This window comes from Hordeum vulgare, chromosome 1H, assembly GCF_904849725.1.
Source record: "Hordeum vulgare subsp. vulgare chromosome 1H, MorexV3_pseudomolecules_assembly, whole genome shotgun sequence".
NCBI classification, from domain to species: Eukaryota; Viridiplantae; Streptophyta; class Magnoliopsida; order Poales; family Poaceae; genus Hordeum; species Hordeum vulgare.
Window position 1 is genome coordinate 509,216,383 of NC_058518.1, and position 24,697 is coordinate 509,241,079.

Sequence of the window (24,697 nt, forward strand, 5' to 3'; positions counted from 1 at the left end):
CGACGCCGAGTGGGCGCCCGCCCTCCCCGCGCGCGACCTCGTCCTGGGGGACGTCGTCATGGTCCACGTAGGGGACAAGGTCCCCGCCGACATGCGCGTCCTCAGGCTCGTCTCGTCGAACCTCTGGGTCGAGCAGGGGTAGCTCACCGGCGAGACCAACTCCGTCAACTCTGTGTTCGGCAGATCTCCAACTTACGTTGAATTGATTGATTGTCATCTATATCATCATTGGTATTACTGCCATTCAAACAATTGATAATTTGGGAAGCTGATGATGTATGAATGAACCCTTGAAAAGTTGTTTCTATATTTGTTCTTACAATGGTTGATGTTGGGGATGACTGGGAGATGAACAAATACTGTATTTATTCACTTCCTTTGAGTGTCTTTTCAAAATTGGTGTGTCTTTTCAAAATTACTAGAACACTTGTATGCTTCGTTTAGGTAGTGTTTTTGCCCTGTTTCACATGTTCCAAATAAACTTACATCTCCATCTTTGCCTGTATCTTGTTATAATTGATGTGTACCTTTGTCACAGCCTTCAATTTAAACTTACTCTACCAACTAACTGTCTGCATTGTGAATTGACAAGTTATTTTGCTAGCTTAATGTTTGGAAGCTACATCAACCATCTTATAACTTGTCATATCTTACTACTTCTTGATTAACTCTGACCTGTTGAGCAATATGTTTTATAATCTGCATCAGCATGTTATAATGCAGTTCCTTCTGTTTTTAGAACATAGATGATCACAGTTTTATAAAGTTAGTTTATAGTACCTGCAGTTTTGAACAACAGGTTGATTTTCCCTAGAAACAAAAAATAATAATAGGTGGTTTGTCTAACACAACTTTCTGTATTGTAGACCCTACTTTCTCGCATCCAGGCTGAAGTGAATCACATGCGGCAAACAGTCAACCTTATGTCAAATGAAAGCCAAAATGTGATGGTAACTTTCTTTATGTGTAGATAACACCAAGACATTTGTTTTTAACCTAGGAATTGTAATTTCTATGTTACTCATGGTTAAAATTATTGCATATGGGTTCCAGGATCGAGCCGCAATAGCAAAAAAAAGATTCCAGAAAGGATGGAATACACTCAGGCATGTAGTTCCTTGTTTAACCCAATTATCATTTTTGTTTCTATTTGTTTTTCATCAGCTTTGTTTAATAACTTCAAATTTGGTGTGGAAATATCTTGCCTTGAATCTTGCATATGATAAAATTCTCCCTCTTAGGTCTCAAGGAAATTCTTGATCAGCTTCCAAGAGCACATGCATCTGAATTTCGATCAGAAGTCAGTAAATATAACTGTAGTTTGCATTTCATTGGACTACTATTCTCTTCAACTATGTACAGGTTATGTGTTGAGTAGTTGTACTATTATCTTAATAAACGTGAACTTTGCCTGTGTAATGTAAAGTTCGTGTCAACATTGTTTTCTCTTTTCCTGTCAGATTTCTGGCCTAGCCTCTCAGGTCAAGAAGGAGAAGCGTGTGCTCAACTCTGCCCTCACGAAGATTGTGAATTATGGGGCAGGGGACGTCGGAGTTCGCACTGCTGGACGGCGTGCTGGCGGTGCTACCGCGTGACCCCTACGAGCAGCTGGACCGCCGTCAGGGACCAGGAGAACGCTGAGCTGCGGGACCGCGTCGTGTTGCTCGACCGCGCGCTCCAAGAGACCAACGCCAGTCTCCGTGTTGTGCTCGAGGACAATGTGAGCGCGTTTCATTTCCCTTGTCTTTCCGCTCTCGTCCGCGGCTCCGCTCCTGTTAATGGTTGCCTGACCAAGCTTCTGTTGATTTGCCTTTGCGTGTGGTGGTGTGGGCGCAGATTCAGCTCAGCAAGGAATGGGACTCGCTGGCGCAGACCTCCAAGAAGTAGGCGCGCGACCTGCACAAGGTTTGCCGCCCCCTCCATCTTTTTACTGCAGTAATTAGACCGTGTAGTGATGTGCAACCAACTGAAATCTATGGTCATGTGATTGGTTTGGTGGTGGATGATGACTTGTGGTGATGTACTAGCTCACTCACTGGGATTATATGTCTGAAACTCATTCGCCAATCTTGACTATTTGGTAATTAGTACACTAATTTTGGTAGTAGTACCAATGGAAGAGGGAGGTTTGACAGAATCAAGGGCTAGTAGGAAGGTAATCAACTACATTTATTCTGGTGAAAGTAAAATACAATTAATCTAATCAGAGAAAATGTTAAACTGGCATTGCTTCCTCGTTGCTTTAAGGCACTCTTTGTTATTCAAGGACCAAGCCAGATGATTGCTTCCTGGTTCTATTGTTTCTATTCTCTTCTCCATTCGACAACATTCTGAACTATTTGCTTGATATGACAAGCAAGGTTTTATTGCTTGGTTTGAGAGTCTGATCTGTAGCATATATTTAATATGTTTTATGGCCCCTCTGCAGCTGTTTTGGGCCGTTTGCCTGGCACCACTGTGTACAGGAATACATTGCAGTACCCTCAGGCATATACATACAACGGGATTGTTGTTGTCCGTGTTGATGCCCCAATCTACTTTGCTAACATAAGTTACATAAAGGATAGATTAATCTCTTCAACTATTTAAGCTCTTTGTTTCATGAAGATTCTTTGCTAGTCTGATGTCAGTTTAACCAAAATTATTTATCAGGTTGCGTGAGTATGAGCTCAAAATTCCAAATTCAAACCGGGGACCTGATGTTGGAAGAGTGTACTTTGTGATCCTCGAGATGTCTCGTAAGCCCTTTATTTTCTGTTGCAATGTTTATATGGCGCAGACAACACTGCTGCCCACAACTAATTATTTCATTTCCGTCTGAAAAAGAATCTCAATTGTACTCATCAGATTACCTAGATGAATGGATTAAATGATGGAATTTGTTTGGCATGCAACTGTTACATACATCGACTCTAGCGTTCTTCAAGCTCTCAAGGACCTGCACCAAGAATACAAAGCACGCGACATCCAGGTTCTTACTCTAAGCAGTTCTTTTATTCACTAGTTCAGTACTCCATGATTTTTCTAGTAAAGACATCTGTGTGGAGACAACATTTCAAACCGTTGGAGGGTTTTTGATTGATTGCAGATTGCTATAGCGAACCCTTACCGGCAGGTGCACCTACTGTTGTCAAGAGCGGGGATCATCGGCATGATTGGTGCGGGATGGTGCTTCGTCCGAGTGCACGATGCGGTGCAAGTGTGCCTCCAGCATGTGCAGCGTTCATAGTCGAATGCCATCAAGTTATCCCCACAGGCGTCTGGGCACTTGATGGAGTCTCCCAAGGCGCAACAGCGGTATGGTTTCCTGAGGAACCTCTGGAAAGCACAAGATGGGAATGGGAGCGCCGGTGATGAGGCCCAGTCATTGCTGCGCCAATACCTTGTGTAGCCAACTGTCTCCTCCCTCGGTGCCAATCGGGATGATGATGTCTAGGGTGAGACACAAAGCTCTGTACCTTGCTTTGGTTTTAAGTAGCAAGTGCGTTAGTACATTTTCTGTCATGTGGTGTCTATGGATTGAAATGCTGGGTGTAATGTATTGATTGTAGTATCAAAAATGGCTCGAACCTGAAGTACTTCAAATGTGCTTCAAATTTTGTGGTGTGGGCTGTCATTTAGAGATGCTTCAGATTTATGTGTATGTGCTTTAAAGTTGTATGGGCTCTTATTTATAGATCCATTAACAGCATAAAAGAAAAAAAAAGTTGCTGAATTCAAAAATGAAAAAGGCCAATACTAAAACTGGATCAAATGTATTTGGGCATTAAAAGGCCAGGGCCCAAATTATAATGATAAATTTTTTTTGAAAAAAACATATTAAAGTGGTTGTAAATAGGCTAAGGCCCAAAAAAAGTCCAATAAGAAAAATCCCAAAAAAATAAAACCAGCCCATGTGATCAATTGAAATGGGTTGGGCTGATTTCAACTATGATGTTTTGATTTCGTCGTAACTTTGCCACGTATGACTGAGTTATATTGTCAACGATGATTTAGGATCATCATAAAGGTTACGACGATCCAGGAATCGTCGTAGAAGTGACGACGATTTCGATCAAAACGTCGGTGCTGTTCATTTCTGACGCTCCGTTTTCGACGCTTGGTTTTTCGTCGTGAGATCGTCGTAAACTAAAAACCGTGACGATGTAGCGACAAAAATATAGCGTCGTGTATTAGCATATTCCTTGTAGTGGTGCCTTTGAATGATTCATTTTGAACACACAAAAAGTATGGAGTTCAAATAAGTTAAAAAAAATGAAATCCCTTTGTAAGAGATGAGTTCTCGTTCGAAACCGTGCTACTTCGAGAGAGATTGTCGGTTTTGTACACGAACTGCATCCAGTTTTTGTCGTAGCCCTCTCAACTTTTTAACACATGCTATGTGGGTGAAATGATGATAGCATGCCAACTTTCAACATTTTCAGAGTTCATTTGTAGTGCTTTTCAATTTCAGGGTCATCAACTAGCTCAAAAAAAATAAGTAAATACACGAAATATACCGAATGAAGTCAGAAATTGTTGAAATTTTGTGATGTGCCTTTGAATGGTGCATTTTGAACACACAAAAAGTATGGAGTTCAAATAAGTTCAAAAAAATGAAATCCCTTTGTAAGAGATGAGTTCTCGTTCGAAACCCTCCTACTTCGAGAGAGATTGTTAGTTTTGTACACGAACTGCATCCAGTTTTTGTCGTAGCCCTCTCAACTTTTTAACACATTCTATGTGGGTGAAATGATGATAGCATGCCAACTTTCAACATTTTCAGAGTTCATTTGTAGTGCTTTTCAATTTCAGGGTCATCAACTAGCTCAAAAAAAATAAGTAAATACACGAAATATACCAAATGAAGTCAGAAATTGTTGAAATTTTGTGATGTGCCTTTGAATGGTGCATTTTGAACACACAAAAAGTATGGAGTTCAAATAAGTTCAAAAAAATGAAATCCCTTTGTAAGAGATGAGTTCTCGTTCGAAACCGTGCTACTTCGAGAGAGATTGTCAGTTTTGTACCCGAACTGCTTCCAGTTTTTGTCGTAGCCCTCTCAACTTTTTAACACATGCTATGTGGGTGAAATGATGATAGCATGCCAACTTTCAACATTTTCAGAGTTCATTTGTAGTGCTTTTCAATTTCAGGGTCAACTAGCTCAAAAAAATAAGTAAATGCACGAAATATACCAAATGAAGTCAGAAATTGTTGAAAGTTTGTGATGTGCCTTTGAATGATGCATTTTGAACACACAAAAAGTATGGAGTTCAAATAAGTTCAAAAAAATGAAATCCCTTTGTAAGAGATGAGTTCTCGTTCGAAACCGTGCTACTTCGAGAGAGATTGTCAGTTTTGTAAACGAACTGCATCCAGTTTTTGTCGTAGCCCTCTAAACTTTTTAACACATGCTATGTGGGTGAAATTATGATAGCATGCCAACTTTCAACATTTTCAGAGTTCATTTGTAGTGCTTTTCAATTTCAGGGTCAACTAGCTCAAAAAATAAGTAAATGCATGAAATATACCAAATGAAGTCAGAAATGGTTGAAATTTTGTGATGTGCCTTTGAATGGTGCATTTTGAACACACAAAAAGTATGGAGTTCAAATACGTTCAAAAAAATGAAATCCCTTTGTAAGAGATGAGTTCTCGTTCGAAACCCTCCTACTTCGAGAGAGATTGTTAGTTTTGTACACGAACTGCATCCAGTTTTTGTCGTAGCCCTCTCAACTTTTTAACACATGCTATGTGGGTGAAATGATGATAGCATGCCAACTTTCAACATTTTCAGAGTTCATTTGTAGTGCTTTTCAATTTCAGGGTCAACTAGCTCAAAAAAAATAAGTAAATGCACGAAATATACCAAATGAAGTCAGAAATTGTTGAAATTTTGTGATGTGCCTTTGAATGGTGCATTTTGAACACACAAAAAGCATGGAGTGCAAATAAGTTCAAAAAAAATGAAATCCCTTTGTAAGAGATGAGTTCTCGTTCGAAACCCTGCTACTTCGATAGAGATTGTCAGTTTTGTACACGAACTGCATCCAGTTTTTGTCGTAGCCCTCTCAACTTTTTAACACATGCTATATGGGTGAAATGATGATAGCATGCCAACTTTCAACATTTTCAGAGTTCATTTGTAATGCTTTTCAATTTCACTGTCAACTAGCTCAAAAAAAAAGTAAATGCACGAATATACCAAATGAAGTCAAAATAACAAAATAGATAATAGTTTGGATATTCAAAATTATTAATTATGAAAATAAAAATAGTTTTGCATTATTTATTCAATTTGAAACACTTTTCATTATCATAGTTTTGTCAAATTCTCAAATATGCAAAAAGAATTTTTAATAAACATAGTTTTTAATTGAAAATAACAAAATAGATAATAGTTTGGATAGTCAAAATTATTAATTATGAAAATAAAAAATAGTTTTGCATTATTTATTCAATTTGAAACACTTTTCATTATCATAGTTTTGTCAAATTCTCAAATATGCAAAAAGAATTTTTAATAAACATAGTTTTTAATTGAAAATAACAAAATAGATAATAGTTTTGATAGTCAAAATTATTAATTATGAAAATAGAAAATAGTTTTGAATTATTTATTCAATTTCAAACACTTTTCATTAACATAGTTTTGTCAAATTCTCAAATATGCAAAAAGAATTTTTAATAAACATAGTTTTTAATTGAAAATAACAAAATAAGTTAATATTTTGGATAGTCAAAATAATTAGTTTTGAAAATAGAAAAAAATTGAAACTATATGAGAAATCATGGACAAAATTCGACCTGAATTCACTTTGAATTCAGATTTAATTTTATCCACAATTTCGAATATAGTTTCAATTTTCAGTAAGTTTAGGCCCGTAAACCTGCTTTAGAGAGGAGCTCGATGGACAAGCTGCGACGGGGCTTATAAACAAGTGTTTGTCCCCCTCGCTGGGCGAGGTGGTACTAAACTTATCGTGCAGCCGAGGAGGGGCTTTAGTCCCGGGTGGAGCCACGACCCGGGACTAAAGACCCCCTTTAGTCCCGGCTGGAGCCACGCCCCGGGACTACAGACCCCCTGCTTCCCGCCTCCTGGTCTGCCCGAAAAGAGGCCTTTAGTCCCGGGTCGTGGCTCCACCCGGGACTAAAGGGGGTCTTTAGTCCCGGGTGGAGCCACACACCGGGACTAAAGGTCCACCTATATAAGCGGGACTTCAAAAATTTCCAACCCAATTCGTCCATTTCTCTTCTTCTTCCTCTCGTTCTCCTGCCCGGCGCGGCACAGCGACGAACTAACCGACGCCGTCAGGCTGCCCGGCCGCCGTCCTGCTCGCTGCCGCCTGCCGTCCTCCTCGCCGTCGGCCGTCCTCCTCGCCGTCGCGCCGTCCTCCTCGCCGTCGCGCCGTCCTCCACGCCGTCCTCTCGCCGCGCGCCGTCGACACCTCCGGCCGGTAAGCCCCCCGCCCCCTCCTCCCCAACACTCCGGCCAGTATATATAGAAGAAAGGAAGAAAAAGGAGAAGAAAAGAAGAAAAAGGAGAAGAAAATAAGAAAAAGAAAAAGATTTGTTTTGTCATTTAATTCCTATTGTTATTAGGTTTGTGCTAGATTATTAGTGTTAGTAATATTTAGAATTAGGTTAGGGTTACAAGAAGAAGAAATATGAACAAAAATAAGAAAATAAGAATAGGAAAAATGAAAATAAGAAGAGGAGGAGAAGAAAAGAAGAAAAAGTGTATATTGTATAGTGTATATGCTTAAGTGTATAGTGTATATAGTGTATAGTGTATAAGGAGAGGAGGAATTTTGCTATAGTGTGTATAGTGTATAGTGTATAAGAAAAGAAGAAAAGAAGAGGAGGAGAAGAGAAGAAAAGAAGAGGAGGAGAAGAAAAATAAAAATAAAAAGAGGAGGAATTTTGCTATTGTATAGTGTATATGCTTAAGTGTTAATAGTGTTTCTTAGATTATTGCTTAATTTTGCTACTGTATATGCTTAAGTGTTAATAGTTTAATCTTGCTATTGTATATGCTTAAGTGTTAATAGTTTATTTTTAGCAAGAAAATTAATAGAACTAGTTTATTTTTTTAGTTCATTTTACGATGCCTATCCCGCATCCTCGTCGTCGACTCGGCGGAGGACACCTGCTTGATCAGAGGGGCCCTGTCCGGGACTGGGCTCCGCCCGGCTGGTATTAGGAGGTGCTACCTTCCGGGGGGCGTAGGTTGGTGCGGAGCCAGTCCGTCGTTGACCCGATCCTTGTTTGGTGGCGGTCGCGTGGGCCAGTGAGGGTGTCGAGGCTTCCGGACTCCGCGGAGGTGGTACGTCACCGTGTCAGCGAGGAGGATGAGCACGTCCGTCGCTACATGGTTGCGTTGGAGGGCAGGTTCGAGCATACCTGGCAGGTTCTTCGGGGATCTCACTGGAGCTATGATCCTGTGATGGTTCCTTCTCTTTGGGTGTCCACCGCCCGCGCCGATACCCGTCGGGCGTTACGGTTCTAGATGTATTAGTGATGCTATATGTATGATAGTATTCGAGGAGTATTAGTGATAATATTCGACGATGTACGGACAAAAGTGATGATGTATTAGCTTCTAATTGAATGCATGCTAATTTGAATACTACTTTATTTTACAATTTGGTTTTGCTTATTGAATGCTCAAATTGGAAAAGTACTCCTACTTTGAATACTATGCAGAAATCTAGGAGCCTCAAATTGGAAAAGTACTCCTACTTTGGTTTTTGGTACAAAGGTTAAGAGAATCCGTTTTTTGCAGAACTATGGATCCACATATCAGGAACCTCGAAGAGGAAGAACTTCTGGAAGATATAATCAAAGACGGCCCCGACGTTGAACCAGCTGAATCTCCGTTGTCATATCTAAACCAGGACGTTGTAATGGAGGTCGAGCGACACGAAGATGAAGCCGATGGGGCAGGAGATAGGTCCAATGACGGAGAAGGTGATAGCTCCACTGATGGAGAAGCCGGTGAAGAGGAGAAGTCCGGCGAGGTATACATATGAAGTTCGACAATCACTTGTAATATGTGAAAAATATTGGAGATAGCTCTATATTGCATACATATACATTCATTTGACGTATGTTTCTCCCTCTTAGGCCTCCACATCGAGCAAAACTACGGAACGAGGCCCGACTAGAAAGTTGGATGCACTGACGCATTACACATTTGAGGTGATATTTCCTACGGGCGAACCCAAGCTTCCTAAGAATGCTGCTGACACATTCAAGAAGCAATGCGGAGTTCTCGTTAGGGATCACGTCCCGATCAGCGTTCGGGAGTGGAACAAGCGCAAAGGGGCAGCCGATAGTGACTATGTCGCCGAAAGGTAGAAAGATAATCTTTGGAATGATCTCATGTCACATTTCAACCTGCCAGAATGTGAGAATGAAGACGCCGCAGACAAACTGAGGGCCAAAGTCAAGCAGTGGACTCTGAAGAAGATGGCCGAACTGTTCCGTAGCTGGAAGAAGAAGCTATGGAAAAACTATCTCAAGACACAGAAAGTGTCAGTATTCGAGGGGTATCTAGCCAAGCAGGCGAATCACTGGAAGGCATTTCAAGAGTACAAAGAGTCAGAAGATGCCCAGGCATTATCAGAAAAGAACAAGATAAATGCCGACAAGAAGAAATATCACCACAAGCTGGGGCCAGGCGGCTATGAGACTGCCATCCCAAACTGGGATAAGAAAGAGCAAGATCTGATAGATAAAGGCGTCGTACCTGAGCCACTCCGTGATGAGTGGGAATTGAGATTAAGAAATTGGTTCCTTGCGCATGTTGGGTCGTACGACGAAACAACAGGGGACCTCATCTGCAATGACAATCTTAGGATACCCAGGGAGAATTGGAAAAGGATAGTGAAAGAAATTAAGGAGGGACAAAGAAAGTTCACTGCAGATAGAGATAAAGATTTTCTCACACTGGTCCTCGGCAATGACGAACATGGAGGACGAACGCGAGGCTTCGGTCCTCCTTACCCGTGGTGGCTTGGGTTTGCCAGAGACCAAGACACTTACAGAAGCCGAGAGAGAGCAAAGAAGCGGCAGCAGGATGAGGAGAATGACAAGTTCAACCAGTTGCTTGCCAGGATTAACGAGCAACGGAAGCAGATTGATGAGCTTAGAGGAGTACAGCGCCACGAAGATCCTGCTGTTGATATTACCGGCGCCCCATCTAAGCGGAAAAGCAGCGTGGCTGAATCTGAGGCCCCGCCCGACGATGAACGAAGAATGATAGAGGGCGGTCCCGGCTACCCCGTGGATGGAATCAAGGAGTCAACATCATGTGAACTCCATCAGAAATTCAAGAACATATCCATGAAGGTGGCCGTCGGACAAGCTTTACCTTCTGGCCCTGATGCACGCTGGCATGGCCGTGAGATTCCAGCTGGCTTTGCTAAAGTCGGGGTGGATGAAATCATGACGGGGTTTAATGACATGGAGCTCGACATAGCTGGACCCGAAGATGAGAGGACACTCGAAGAAGTACTGGGTGGAGTCATCCTATGGGACAAGAACTACATCAAGCTTGCAGGCTCGGCCCCAAGGACAACACCGCCTCCGAGTCGTCGCAGGTCACCTACACCTCCATTACCTCCAAGCCCTCCACATGACGTCGGCCAGCACAACACGAGTCCATCTCGATCACCGCCGCCGGACTTGGGTCGTCCGTCTCCGCCGCCGCCCGCACATGATACTAAGCGGAAGCGTGCCAGCAAGAACGCTTCATCGATGATTTCTAAGGGACAGAGCTCCCCAAAGCGCAAACTGTCGCCCCTCCCAAAGGTACCTCATGCTAACCTTCCTATCAGACCTTATGATCGTACCCCCGAGGAAAATGCCAGGATAGCAAAGGAACAGCATGATGCGCAGATGAAAAGGAAGGAACCCGAGCCCCGCCCGAAATACACCGAGAAGAACATAGCATGGGAAAAAGACTTCATAACCAATCCATCACAGTATGACTTACACTATAAGCCTGATGACTATACACGCACATTGCAGAAGGAAGTGAAAAAGAGCAGGTCACGTGCAAGTGCAAGTGGGAGCAAATCAAGTTCAACTACAAGCAAGAAAAAATCAGACGTTCCTCAGCTTGGACAACAGGCCAAACAGTCGATCCCACCCCTCAAGGTGTTAACCGAGAATGTCCCCCCTCCGGTGCAGGGGCAAGCTTTTGAAAAAGCAAAGGAGTTGGCGGATGAATGTGGTATCTCGGTTGAAGATTTCCTGGCTTCCCAAGACGACAGGATACCCAAGGCTGTGGTAGCCCCTAAGCCACAGTTTGTCATGGGAGAGCCTTTGGTGAGCAAACATGATCTCCCAACAAATATGCGTTACTTGCATACATGGTACTTAAGTGAATCAAAGAATGGGAGAACGATGATCGTGTTGAGTGTCCCACAGGAGTACTACGGCCGCTCCGAAGAAATCCATATCAACTTTGATGAACTCTTCCAGATGTACAATGGCGACGCCCTCGACAAATCGCTTATGAGTTGCTATTGTCTGTAAGTTTTTAAATTCGTTGTCTACATATAACTTGTTTAGTTATTTCAATTCATTGTCTATATATAACTTGTACTCTATTATGCAGAATGAAGATTCTGGAGTGTAAAAGTAAGAGCATCCTAAATATTGGGTTTATTGATCCAGATAAAATACATATAGCGACGCTAACTAATTGTCCCAAGGAGACGGAGGAAAACCTTCTAAGGTTTCTAAGAGATCAAAATTTCTGTGACCACATACTGTTTCCATACAACTTCAGGTGAGGGTCTTTACTCTGTTGTGTCCATTCACTTATAAGTGTAATTGATAAGTTACTGACACACACACACACACACACACACACACACACACACACATATATATATATATATACATGTGAAGCTTCCATTGGATTCTGTTGGACATTCAAATTGATAGGGGAAGAGTTGATGCCTTCGACCCATTACCGAGACCCTTGAAACAGTTCGAAAGCCTGCAGGACATGCTCCAAGGGTAATTTTAATCATTCTTGCGCTCTATCGGTCTCTTTCGATGATTTTCTGATATATCAATTAATGAAAAACTTAGCAAATCATTATCCTTGTCGGGCAGGGTTTGGAATCGGTTCAAGTGCGTGACTCCCGGTAACTTTCCTGAGAAGCTGGCCTTTAGAGCGGCTCAGGTAAGTAGTAGTATGATATACTTCTATTAATTTTCAATACATTTATGATGCTAGATTATTATTTTGATTATATATATTCTATTCTCGTAAAGTGCGACCAGCAGCCACGGGGAACGCATCTATGCGAATACTATGTTTGCGAGACCATTCGCACGTTTACCTGTGAGTTCAAGGATCACAGATTCGACGTAAGCAATGAACATTCACACCTCTATTTTTACCCGTCATTCTTTGTTATCATGATTGATATTCATATTCATCTCCTCTTCTTATATAGCACACGGCCATGAGGACGAAGGTCCTACCAGAGCAACGCGTGATTGCTGTTGCAGAGGAGCTTGCGGGATTTCTGAGGACGGAAGCTATAGAAGACAAAGGACGATTTAGTGTAGCTAAGGGCCATTACTGATGTTCGTCCATGTAATCGAATAGACGGGCTCTAGTCCGGATAATTCAGATCTCCATATAATTGTATATATATGATCGCTTATAAGATAAGTTAATCTTATATATATATATATATATGCATAATTATTTCTATTTTAAATTATATGAAAACTAATTCCCGAACACCAAACGAGGCATCACGTTAATCTCCTGAACACCTAAACCCTAAAACCCTAAAACCCAAAAATAATTTCATTCAAAAAAAAACCCAAAAGCCAGTAAAATCTGAAAATATTTAGTCCTGGACCGTGTAACGAACCGGGACTAAAGGGCCTGCCCCTCGGGCGCTACGAGGCGCCCACGTGGAGCACCTTTAGTCCCGGCGTGTAAGAGGGCCGGAACGAAAATGTTAGGCCTTTAGTCCCGCCCCTTTAGTCCCGGTTGGTGAACCGGGACTAAAGCCCCTTACGGGCCGGGGCTATAGGCCCTATCCCCACTAGTGTATCAAGTAAAATATATAAAAAACATGCACAAATCTTTATAAAAATCAAGTGACATATGAGTCGGATGTGACTTGGTTAAGTCTCATCTAGAAGAGTGATAGACACACCCTAATTATATATCACATATTTGCAAAGATTTTTGTTTGGCGTTATGTGTGCAATGAACTAAACAACATTTTTTCTTAGTCAATTCCCAGTCTCAGCTGAATTACCCGGCCCCCCGAGGGAATAGATATGCGGGAGTTGGCCCTCTTAATTCCTCTTCCCCTTTCCACCTCAACTCCCATACCGTCCAAGCAAACAACAGATTTTTAGGCTCCTACCCTCTTAATTCCCAAAAATGTTAGACATAAAAGGCTTTTACAGAGATTCTACGGGCTCCGATCCTTTCAAACTTTTTAAACATGACCTCCCTCCGATTTCAACGTGGGTAGGCACATGCCTCTACTAATGATCAATAAGAAACTGTCATCACACCCTGTAATTCCCTCGTCCCGTAATTCTCGTGTACATGTAGCAAAGCTCCTTAATTCACATCAGTTAAAAAAACTCATTAATTCCCATTGCCTAGTTTTAATTCTCCCCAACTAAATCCGCTATAAGAGCATAGACAAGAGCTGCATGCGGCATGAATTGAGATGTTACACAATATTGGGTAGTACAACTGGACAACTTGACGCACGGGACAGATATATAATCGCAAACGACGTTTTGTATACGAGACAAAGTGTATGAATGGGACGATATACCGGGCAATTGGGGGCGCACGGGACAGACGGTTGCAAGAGCGACGTTGTCGATACAAGACAACTATGTGTGTCTATCATGATAATGAAGCACCCCAACGACGTTTTTGTATACGAGACAAAGTGTATGAATGGGACGATATACATGTCAACTGGGGGCGCACGGGACAGACGGTTGCAAGAGCGACGTTGTCGATGTGAAAATAACTGGGTAGAAACGTATGCGTTATGCAGGGACGTATGCGTGTTTATATAGGGCCTAGCCAACCAAATACACAAGATTTACAAGGAGGTTAGGATGGATCTTTATCTATACAGATGATATATCTACAAGATCAATCCTAACTTAAACAGACACGCACCCCTAATATTACAATGTCTAACACTCCCTTTCAATCACAACTTATCTAAGTTGAGATTGCGACGAAAAATATCTAACTGGCGAGCGGTAAGCGGTTTAGTGAAGCCATCCGCCACTTGATCTCCAGTTGGAATGAACCGAATATGCAATAACTTCTGAGCAACTCGTTCACGGATAAAGTGATAGTCAATCTCAATATGCTTGGTACGAGCATGAAAAATGGGATTGGCGGATAGATAGGTTGCACCTAAGTTATCACACCAAAGAGAAGCAACAGTAGGATGAGCAATGCCCAACTCAATCAAGAGATTTTGTACCCAAATGATTTCAGCCGTGGCATTGGCAAGTGCCTTATATTCAGCTTCAGTACTGGAGCGAGACACAGTAGGTTGCTTGCGAGCAGTCCAGGAAACAAGGTTACTACCAACAAACACATCAAATCCTCTAGTGGACTTTCTATCATCAGGACAGCTAGTCCAATCAGCATCAGAAAAAGCACTTACCAACATGGAGTCAGATTTGCGAATAGAAAGACCATGAGTCAAAGTGCCTTGCAAATATCTAAGAATCCTCTTGATAGCAGTCCAATGGACAGTAGTAGGAGCATGCAAAAATTGACAAACCTTATTGACTGGGAAGGAAATATCAGGACGAGTCAGTGTGAGATATTGCAATGCTCCAACAACACTTCGGTACTGAGTAGAGTCCTCATCCCCAAGGGGTTGACCATCAAACAAGGACAGCTTCTCAGAGGTGGAGAGAGGTGTGCTAACAGGTTTGCATCCTGGCATAGCCACTCGTTGTAGTAATTCAAGTAAATACTTACTTTGAGATAACAGGATGCCACCATCAACATGAGTTACCTCAGTAGTGGAGGGAGCCAAGATCGTTGAGAGCAAAATCTATGCGCAAATCAGCAAGGAGAGCTTCAACTGCTTGAGGGTGTGAACTGGTGACAATAATATCATCCACATAGATAAGCATAAAAATGGTTATACCAGCCCGAGAGTATAGAAACAGAGATGTATCACACTTAGAAGGCAGAAAACCAAGTGACTGCAGCTTGTAAGAGAGACGTGAGTACCAGGCTCTTGGTGCCTGTTTAAGACCATAGAGAGCTTTATCAAGTTTGCAAACAAAATGAGGTGACTGTGGATCCACATACCCAGGAGGTTGTTTCATGAACACATCCTCTTCCAGAACACCATGTAAAAACGCGTTCTTGACGTCCAACTGTCGCATGCACCAACCTTTAGAGACAGCTATAGACAAAATTAATCTGATAGTGGCAGCTTTGACAACAGGGCTAAAGGTGTCCTCATAATCAAGACCATAACGCTGTTTAAAACCCTTTGCAACCAACCGTGCTTTATAACGATCAACATTGCCATCAGACTTACGTTTAATCTTGTATACCCACTTGCAGTCAATGAGATTTGTACCTTTGTGGTGTGGCACAAGATGCCACGTACGATTTTCCATAAGTGTACGATACTCCTCATCCATGGCCTCCTTCCAACGAGAATGAGTAAGGGCCTCCGACAAATTTTGTGGTTCACCTGTAGAACAAAAGGAGCCCCAACGGATACAACCATCTTTATATTCTTTGGGTTTGAGAGTACCACTGCGCGACCGTGTATGAGGACGATCAGGAGGAGGAGGCGACGGAGGTGGCAGGAGAGCCTGGCGACGCCGTAGTGCTCCAGGGGCATCAGACGAGGCAGCCGACGTTGATCCAGCGTCATCTGCGTCATGCAGCGAATCAGGAGCCGACGCGTGGTCGGGTGAAGCTGCGGAAGCGTGCGACTCCAGGATCTGTAGAGAGGGCGGCCCACATGCAGTGGGAGTTGGCGCCGCAGCAGCCGAGGTGGGCGTCGCATCCGAGGAGGGGACCAGCGTGACAGCCGACCGGGGCAGACCCAAGGGGGGTTGTGCAGCCGACCGGGACAGTCCCGTGTCCCGCGCCAGGCCGGGCAGGTGGTCGATGTCGGGAGACCGACCCGAGCCTGAGGCGGAGCTGTCCGAACCCGCGCGTGAGGCCGCGCCACGTAGGGCGGCATGATCGGGTGGGAGCGGGCCGGATAGGCGCGCAGATCCCGTAGCTGATGCGCCTGACGCTGGCGATCCCGAGGCGAATCTGGCAGGAAGATCTGCAGGAGAATCCGCGCCGGTGGGATTTGCTGCGGCTGGCGATTCTATAGCATGTGTTACCTGCATAAATCACCATTTTCTGCACAATTTTCGCTAGATCCTGGTACACTGGTATGGGAAATAGACACAGTATTAGTATACACTTCCTCTAGAGGTACTTGGGGTGGCTGTGGGGGAAAAGAGAAGGTAAAAGAACGAGTTCCGCACGAAGTTGGGCACCGACATTAGGGTGTAGGGCAGCAAAGGGAAAAATGTGCTCATCAAAGATAACATCACGAGAGACATAGACCCGACCCGTGGACACATCAAGGCATTTATACCCTTTGTGGAGTGGACCGTAGCCAAGAAACACACATTGTTTAGAACGATACTCAAGTTTGTGTTTGTTGAAGGGGCGCAAGTTCGGCCAAACTGCACACCCAAAAATACGAAGGGAAGAATAATCAGTTGCGATGTTAAAGAGACGTTCAAGTGGGGTTTGGTTATGAATGACACGACTAGGAACCCTATTTATAAGGTAGACATCCGTGAGAAAAGCCTCATCCCAAAACTTGAGTGGCATGGATGCATGGGCTAAAAGAGAGAGGCCTACTTCAACAATGTGACGGTGTTTGCGTTCAGCAGAACCGTTTTGTTGATGAGCATGAGGGCAGGAAACATGATGTGTAATCCCAATGCTTTCAAAAAATTGATTCAACTTTGATATTCACCTCCCCACTCAGTTTGCATGGCAATGATTTTCTTATCAAATAGGCGTTCAACTAGAGCTTGAAAGAGGTGAAACTTTTGGAACACATCAGACTTATGTTTGATAAGATAAATCCAGCTGAACTTACTAAAATCATCGATGAAACTAACATAGTATTTTTGTTTGCCTACAGAAAGAGGCCCAGGGCCCCATACATCGGAAAAAATAAGCTCTAAAGGAGCATGAGATACACTAGTTGAACGAGAGTAAGGGAGTTGATGGCTCTTAGCCATTTGACAAGCATCACAAACTAAATGATGGTCGGTTTTATTGGTCACGGGAAGATGATGATTACGAAGAATTTGCTGCACCACTGGGAAGGATGGGTGTCCTAGACGCCTATGCCACCTAGAGGTAGATGGCTTGACGACTCCAAGAACCTGACGCCCATGGATAGCTGGCCGGCCATTGATTGGGTAGAGTCCATCTCTACTTGGACCGTGAAGAATTGTGTTCCCCGTTGCCTGATCATTCATAGAAAAGAACTCAGGGTAAATAATAAGATAGGCATCATTATCTTTGGCGAGGTGATGGCCGGAAAGAAGAATTTTGGTGGCACTAGGTACATGAAGAATATTATTTAGCTTGAGAGACTCATGAGGGGTAGGAAGAAGTGCATGACCAATATGTGCAATTTCCATACCTTGACCATTTGCTATATGGATTTGTTCCGGCCCGGTGTAGCGATCACAAACCGTAAGCTTCTCTAGCTCACCGGTCACATGATCCGTCGGCCCCGTGTCGAGATACCACTTAGTATCAACACCATAGGAGGGAGCAGCGGCATTGGCAGACTTGGGAGGATTGCCTTGGCGCTTGGGGTTGTTGTTGAAGGTCTTGTCGAAGCGCTTTTTGCAGGACCAAGCACCGTGGCCAGCATACTTGCAGATCTGGCAGATGAGAGGGCCTTGAGGATGAGCAACGCCTCCTCCTGGTGGTGTAGCAGAGGTGCCGAAGGTGTTGGTGAAGGGGGCACCACCACCAGCAGAAGAACGAGCAGGGCCACCACGGCCGCCCCCTTTGGAGGCGAGGTTGATGGAGTGGGCGGCAGTAGTGTTTTGGCATTCAATCCTTGTTTCGGCAGAGAGGAGTAGAGAAAACAGCTCACCGAGGCCGATGGGATTGTCTGCTGCTGCACGGGTTGAGATTGCAGACACAAAGGAGTTGTAGTCCGAATCCAAACCGTGCAGGATATGAGAGACAACCTCATCTTCATCAACAGGAGTCCCGGCCGCCGCAAGTTCATCTGCGATGCCTTTCATCTTAGTATAATAGGAAGCAGCGGAGAGATCACCTTTGCGAGATGTAGATAGTTGGTCACGAAGTTGAATCTTGCGAGCACGGGACTATGCCGCAAAGAGCATGAGTATCATCTGCCACACGCCGGAGGAGGTGATGATGGTGTGGACTTGCAGGAGTACATCCCGGGAGAGGGATGCGAGGAGGAAAGTCAGGACCTGTCGGTCCTGGCTGTACCACGCGGTGTACGCCGGGTTGGGAGCTGAGATCAACTCCTTCTTCCCGGAGACCTCCGTCTCCATGGTCACAACAGCAGGGGGCGCCGCAGAGGTACCATCTAGATTCCCCATCAGGCCGACAACCCTGATGTGGGGAAGAACCTGTGCCTTCCACATCAAAAAATTCTCTCGGGAAAGCTTCTCGATGATTGTGTGTCCAAGGGCAGCAAGGGAGGTGGAGGAGTTCATCGCGACGGTGGTGGTGGAGGAGGAGGGTTGGACATAGATGGGAAGAGGGAGGCTCTTATACCATGTGAAAATAACTGGGGTAGAAGCGTATGCGTTATGCAGGGACGTATGCGTGTTTATACAGGGCCTAAGCCAACCAAATACACAAGATTTACAAGAAGGTTAGGATTGATCTTTATCTATACAGAGGATATATCTACAAGATCAATCCTAACTTAAACAGACACGCACCCCTAATATTACAATGTCTAACAGTCGATACAAGACAACAATGTGTGTCTATCATGATAATGAAGCACCCCAACGACGTTTTTGTATACGAGACAAAGTATATGAATGGGACGATATACCGGGCAACTGGAGGCGCACGGGACAGACGGTTGCAAGAGCGACGTTGTCGATACAAGACAACAATGTGTGTCTATCATGATAATGAAGCACCCCATGCGTCAAGAGGTTCAAGTAGTGTATGTTAGGTACTACATTGACTGGCATCCTCCCTAGTCTTTTTCCACACGTGTTGACAAACGCTGGAAAGTAGCAGGCAGGAACCAAGAGCACTCCATGCTCTGCGTTTGATCCAGACTTGTAGTGTCATCATACTGCCACTAGTTTGATGCCGGCGAGCATCGGACGTACAAGACAAGAGAAAGGGTATCCCGCGGATACTGCCATTAGTGAGCATTTTGTCTGTTGGGTTTAGGTGCAAGCTTGTATGTCTCTCTCAAGCCAGTCGTCCATCGACGACTCGACCAGTCCAAGTTAGGCACGGCCGGCATACATGCATGCTACAAAAATGCTAAAGATACGGACAGATTCTAACACACTTTTACGAAATGCTAACGCGGTCTAATCTAATTGTCCTTTCCTGATTTTTATTGGTGGGACCTGTTAGATGGAAAATGGAACCACCCCGCTCCGATGATCGCCGGAGACAAGGTGCAGAGAGAGAGCATCTTCAACGGACGCGCGAAAAGGGGTGCGTGCGGTAAACCGCCATTTTAGCGCGCGGGGCGGAATGGCGCGCTCCAGCGGCGGCAGGAAAACAGCGCGCGCGGTAAAAGGTTGCGCGCGCGTGCGAAAAGGCGGCAGCTCGCGCACCATTTTTGCCGCGCCGCTTCGCGCGCGCCTATAGAAGCGCAGCTCTGCCGCTCCCTCGCGCCGCCACCGCTCCACTCTCTCTCTCCCTCTGCCTCTCGCGCCACCGCCGCTCCAGCGTGCCGCCACCGCTCTAGCGCCCCGCCCCCGACGCGCCACCATGCCATCGCGCCGCCGTTCTGCGTCCGGCTACCGCGGCGTCTGCATTTTTGGACACTGCTGGAGCGGCGCGCGCGCGCTGCATTATAGCGCGGCTGCTGGAGCATGCGCCTAACCCCGTGCTAAACCAGCAGAAGCGCGCGCGGCAAACGCATTTTTTGGACGCGGCGCGAAGGACGGCTGTTGGAGATGCTCTTAGTAGTAGCATTGGTGCCTGCCCGGCTATAAATTCCAAAACCCCTACCGTTCATTCTCAACTCATCAGCTCAAGATTGATCTTGGTCTCCATTAGGCCCTGGCTAACCCACTCCACTCCACACTAGGTACCGATGATGGTTCACCTCCTTGTTGTCCTCCTCGGCGCAGCATTGCCGCTGCTCTTCTTCTCCGAGCAATGCATGTTCCTCCGCCCCTGGCCCCTTCCTCCGATGAGGGTAGTCCCTCTTGAAGTGTCCCCGCTCATCGCAGTGGTAGCAGCGACCGCGGCGGTTCTTCCTGACGTTGGACGCCACGCTGTTGCCGTCGTCGTCGTCGTCTCGCCTACCACTTCGCCGTCGCTCCCGCGCACGCCACTGTTCCGCGGTGAGCATCAACTGGCCGTCCTCCCGCTCGCCGCCCGTCTGTCCCCGACGCTGCAGCCTCTCATCGAAAGCCTTCAGCCGGCCGAGAGCATCCTCGAAGAGCATGGTGCTCACGTCGCAGAACTGCTCGATTCCGGCCACCGCCGCGTACAGGCGGTCCGGCACCGAGTCGAGCAGCTTCTTGACGAGCGCGGAGTCCTCCAGGGTTGAGCCCAACGCCGCGTACAGTACCGCCATGCCTTCAAGCCTTCCGGCGAACGCGTCTAGGGTTTCGGCCTCCGCCATGCGCAGGAGCTCGAACTCCCCCAGTAGCGTCCCGAGCCTCGCCGCACGTACGCGGACCGCACCCACGAACCTAGTCCGCAAGCTCGCCCAAATCTCTGCCGCCGTCTTCTTCGACGCGACCTGCAGCAGCAGATCGTCGGCGAGTGCCCGCATTAGATACGCGCGCGCAGGTTTGTCCTTCTTCGCGATCACCGCTGACGTAGCTTCCTCCGGCGGCACGACCGCCTCCCAGAGCCCGGCGGCGTCGAGATCAGCCTCCACCTTGATGGCCCAGGTGGTGTAGTTTGCCCCCGTAAGCATCGGGACCGACGTCACCATCGTCGTCCCAGACCCGCCGGAGTACGGGACCAGCGCCATGGCCATCGAGCTCCCTGATCACACGAGGCTCTGATACCAAATGTTAGATGGAAAATGGAACCACCCCGCCCCGGTGATCGCCGGAGACAAGGTGCAGAGAGGGAGGGATGGACACAATGAATTTCTCGGCGCTCGAACACCTCCGCCACCGCGAACAGCGCGCTCTATATATTTCACCTGAGCTCGAACTCAGCTGTCCTCCTCGCCAGTACAACACACGGGGTACAAGAAGTTTATACACGCATCCACCAGCGCCTTACGTTGCGCCCACGACGGGCCCTCGTCGCACACTCGCCCACGTCCCTGCGCTCCCGGCCCGAGCTCCCGCCGCGCCCGCACGCGATCCGCGCGACCGGGTCCAGCGCCCCGACGCGGTCTACCCCGCGCCCTTTGCGCCAACGAACACAACGCATAGGCTACACCCGCACGGACATGCCCATGCAGCTCCTACACGCACGCACGCACACCTAACGTCGCGGACCCGACGCGTCTAGCGTGCCGGGCACCGCACGTGCCCATACACGCGCCCGGCTCGTTCGACGCCTCGCCGCGGCTTATGTCCCAACAGGACCGTCCTCTTTAATCAAGTTTCAACCAATCATAACTAACGAGCCTGTAAATCTTCTGTAGAGAGCCCTCTAGCATTACTGTGCATGCTACGCTGTTATCGGTAGCTGTCCCAGTTTTGGTTGCCACATCGATCGTCTTGCCCAAAGAGAAATGTAGCAATATCTACCTCCATGCATCATGCATGTTAGTAGTAGCATTGGTGCCTGCCCGGCTATAAATTCCAAACCCCCTACCGAGTTCATTCTCAACTCATCAGCTCGAGATTGATCCTGGTCTCCATTAGGCCCTGGCTAGCCCACTCCACTCCACACTAGGTACCGATGATGGTTCACCTCCTTGTTGTCGTCCTCGGCGCAGCATTGCCGCTGCTCTTCTTCTCCCATGCTGCGGAGGGTGGCGAGGTGGGCGTCTGCTACGGGAGGGTGGCGACAGACTTGCCGGACCCGGCATCCGTGGTGCGACTGCTCAAGAAGAACGGCATCACCATGGTGAGAATCTACGACACCGACCCGACGGTGCTGCGCTCGCTGGCCAACACCAACATCAAGGTCACAGTGGAGCTAACCAATGAGGAGCTGCCGCTGGCGGCGGCCGACCAAAATAATTTCGCACTGCAGTGGGTGCAGAACAATGTGAAGGCCTACTACCCGGCCACGCTGATCAATGGCGTGACGATCGGGAACGAGGTGTTTAAGGAGGCTAGCCATCTAAACTCTCAGCTCGTCATGGCCATGAAGAACGTGCATGCGGCGCTGGTTACCGTTGGTCTGGCTGACGCCGTGAAGGTGACAACCCCCATCGCGTTTGACGCGCTCAAGACGTCGTTCCCGCCGTCCGCCGGCGCGTTCAAGGACGACATCGCAATGTCGGTGATGAGCCCCATGGTCGACTTCTTGCAGCAGACCGGGTCGTATCTCATGGTGAACTTCTACCCATACATCGCGTACCTCAATACCCCAGGCATGTCCATTAACTACCTCTTGTTCCGCCCCAACGACGGCGTGCTTGACAAGGTTAGTGGGCAAACATATTATAGCCTCTTCGACGCTGAGCTCGACGCAGTCTACTATGCGGTGGAGAAGCTCCCGTCCTCCAGCATGCACGTCGGGGGGATGAGGAAGCTGACGGCAGGAGGAGGGGGAACCCCAAACGTCCACCATGGGGAGCATGGGTACCCAAACCAAGGCCACAAAGGCGTGGGAACCCCACAAAACGCCCAAGATTTCATGGCTGGTCTCACCCTCCAAGTGCTGCAGGGTAACTCCGCCGCCACGAACGGACGCAGCCCGGTCGCCGCCAGCGCTGTCCGCGGCACCCCGCACCGTCCCAACACCGATATGAACGTGTACATCTTCGCCCTCTTCAACGAGAACAGCAAGCCGGCAGACGAGCAGGATTTTGGGTTGTTCTACCCGAACGAGCAGCCCGTGTACCCGAGCCCTATCGACTTCGTTCATGGCGGCACCATCGGCGGGCCCTTGCAGGCAAGCTATTGCGTGGCGAACCCGACGGTCGGGGACGCGGCCTTGCAGGCGGCGCTGGACTACGCATGCGGCCACGGGGCGGACTGCGGCGCCATCCAGCCAGGGAAGCCTTGCTACGAGCCCAACACCAAGCTCGCGCACGCGTCCTACGCCTTCAACGACTACTACCAAAAGAACGGCCGGGCCAGCAGCGCGTGCGACTTCGGCGGCGCCGGCACCATTGTCAACCAGGCACCATCAGGTGCGTGCGACCCGAGCCCAAGCTGGTGTGTGGCGAACGCGGCGGTGGGCGACGTGCGGCTACAGATGGCGCTGGACTACGCCTGCGGCCACGGCGGCGCCGACTGCACGGACATCCAGCCCGGAGCACGGTGCTTCGACCCCGACACCAAGGTCGCGCATGCGTCCTTTGCATTCAACGACTATTACCAGCGGCGTGGCCGGGCCACCGGAACGTGCGACTTCGCCGGGGCCGGCGCCATTGTCCGGCAAGCACCAAGTAAGTTCACTTCTTAATTCCTGACTCTGATTCCTCAAGAAGTTTCTGTTTGTTGATGGTGATTTCGTTCCACTCTTTACAGAGATCGGCAACTGCGTGCTGCCGTCAGGGGCCTGAGCTGAAGAAACTGTAGCGACCTACGAGATTAAGAAATAATTGGTCCTTACGGATTATTATCCTCTGCTGTCAACAAGGTCTAGTTTTCAAATGTAAAACTAGATGGCTTATTTAATAAAATTTCCTAAAGCATATCTTGAAGTGTCATAAATATCGCACATCTAAATCATATGTCAATAATCTTACGCAGAGATTCATGTGTGTATTTTTTATTTATTTTTACTTTTCATTTTCTTTCACGGCATTACCATCTCACCGTGCACCCTCTCTGGCCAACAACTCCCAATCTTCATACATATCACATGTACGGCCTGCCAACGCCAACTACAACTAAACATGCTGATAAGATGCTCGATAAGGCCTTCCGTAATGCATTGTCTCTTAGCGCGGTATTCTAGGTAGTATGCGATCGTTAGATACAACCATCCTAATGTATTGTATGTTAAGTGTCGTATCTTAGTAAGCATGTATTTAATGATTTTGGCCTCATACTAATATGTGATTGGTCTAACAAGTTATTTTGCCTATGATACCGTGCAAGAGCCGTATCCTAAATAAGATACAACAACCTCCTCTTTCCTCAATAAATATAGTGCCACGTCAGCATTTTGCCTATGATATTGTGTCAAGATACTACCATTACGGAAGGCCTAAGTTGCTGAATAGCAAATCTGTAGGCCTCATATATGAACCAAAGATAATCGTGATAGCTAGAGTTGTGTGCACACACCCTCCTTAGAGTAAAAAAGTTAATTCGTAAC

At 46.7% G+C, this 24,697-nt stretch overlaps 2 protein-coding genes and 1 pseudogene across 2 annotated transcripts; 1 reads left to right on the forward strand and 2 right to left on the reverse strand.

The window, feature by feature from the left end:
- Nucleotides 1–17,149: 17,149 nt before the first annotated feature.
- LOC123420860 lies at nucleotides 17,150–18,780 on the reverse strand. Its single transcript, XM_045107443.1, has 2 exons — nucleotides 17,724–18,780; nucleotides 17,150–17,544 (listed from the first exon to the last, which is right to left on the reverse strand). The coding sequence occupies exons 1-2, from the start codon at nucleotides 18,340–18,342 to the stop codon at nucleotides 17,510–17,512; spliced, it is 654 nt and encodes a 217-aa protein (XP_044963378.1). The 5' UTR covers nucleotides 18,343–18,780; the 3' UTR covers nucleotides 17,150–17,509.
- Nucleotides 18,220–18,303, reverse strand: LOC123423742 (annotated as a pseudogene).
- A 3,198-nt stretch (nucleotides 18,781–21,978) lies between the features above and the next one.
- LOC123420874 (glucan endo-1,3-beta-glucosidase 13-like) lies at nucleotides 21,979–24,100 on the forward strand. Its single transcript, XM_045107453.1, has 2 exons — nucleotides 21,979–23,819; nucleotides 23,902–24,100. The coding sequence occupies exons 1-2, from the start codon at nucleotides 22,157–22,159 to the stop codon at nucleotides 23,934–23,936; spliced, it is 1,698 nt and encodes a 565-aa protein (XP_044963388.1). The 5' UTR covers nucleotides 21,979–22,156; the 3' UTR covers nucleotides 23,937–24,100.
- Nucleotides 24,101–24,697: the final 597 nt, after the last annotated feature.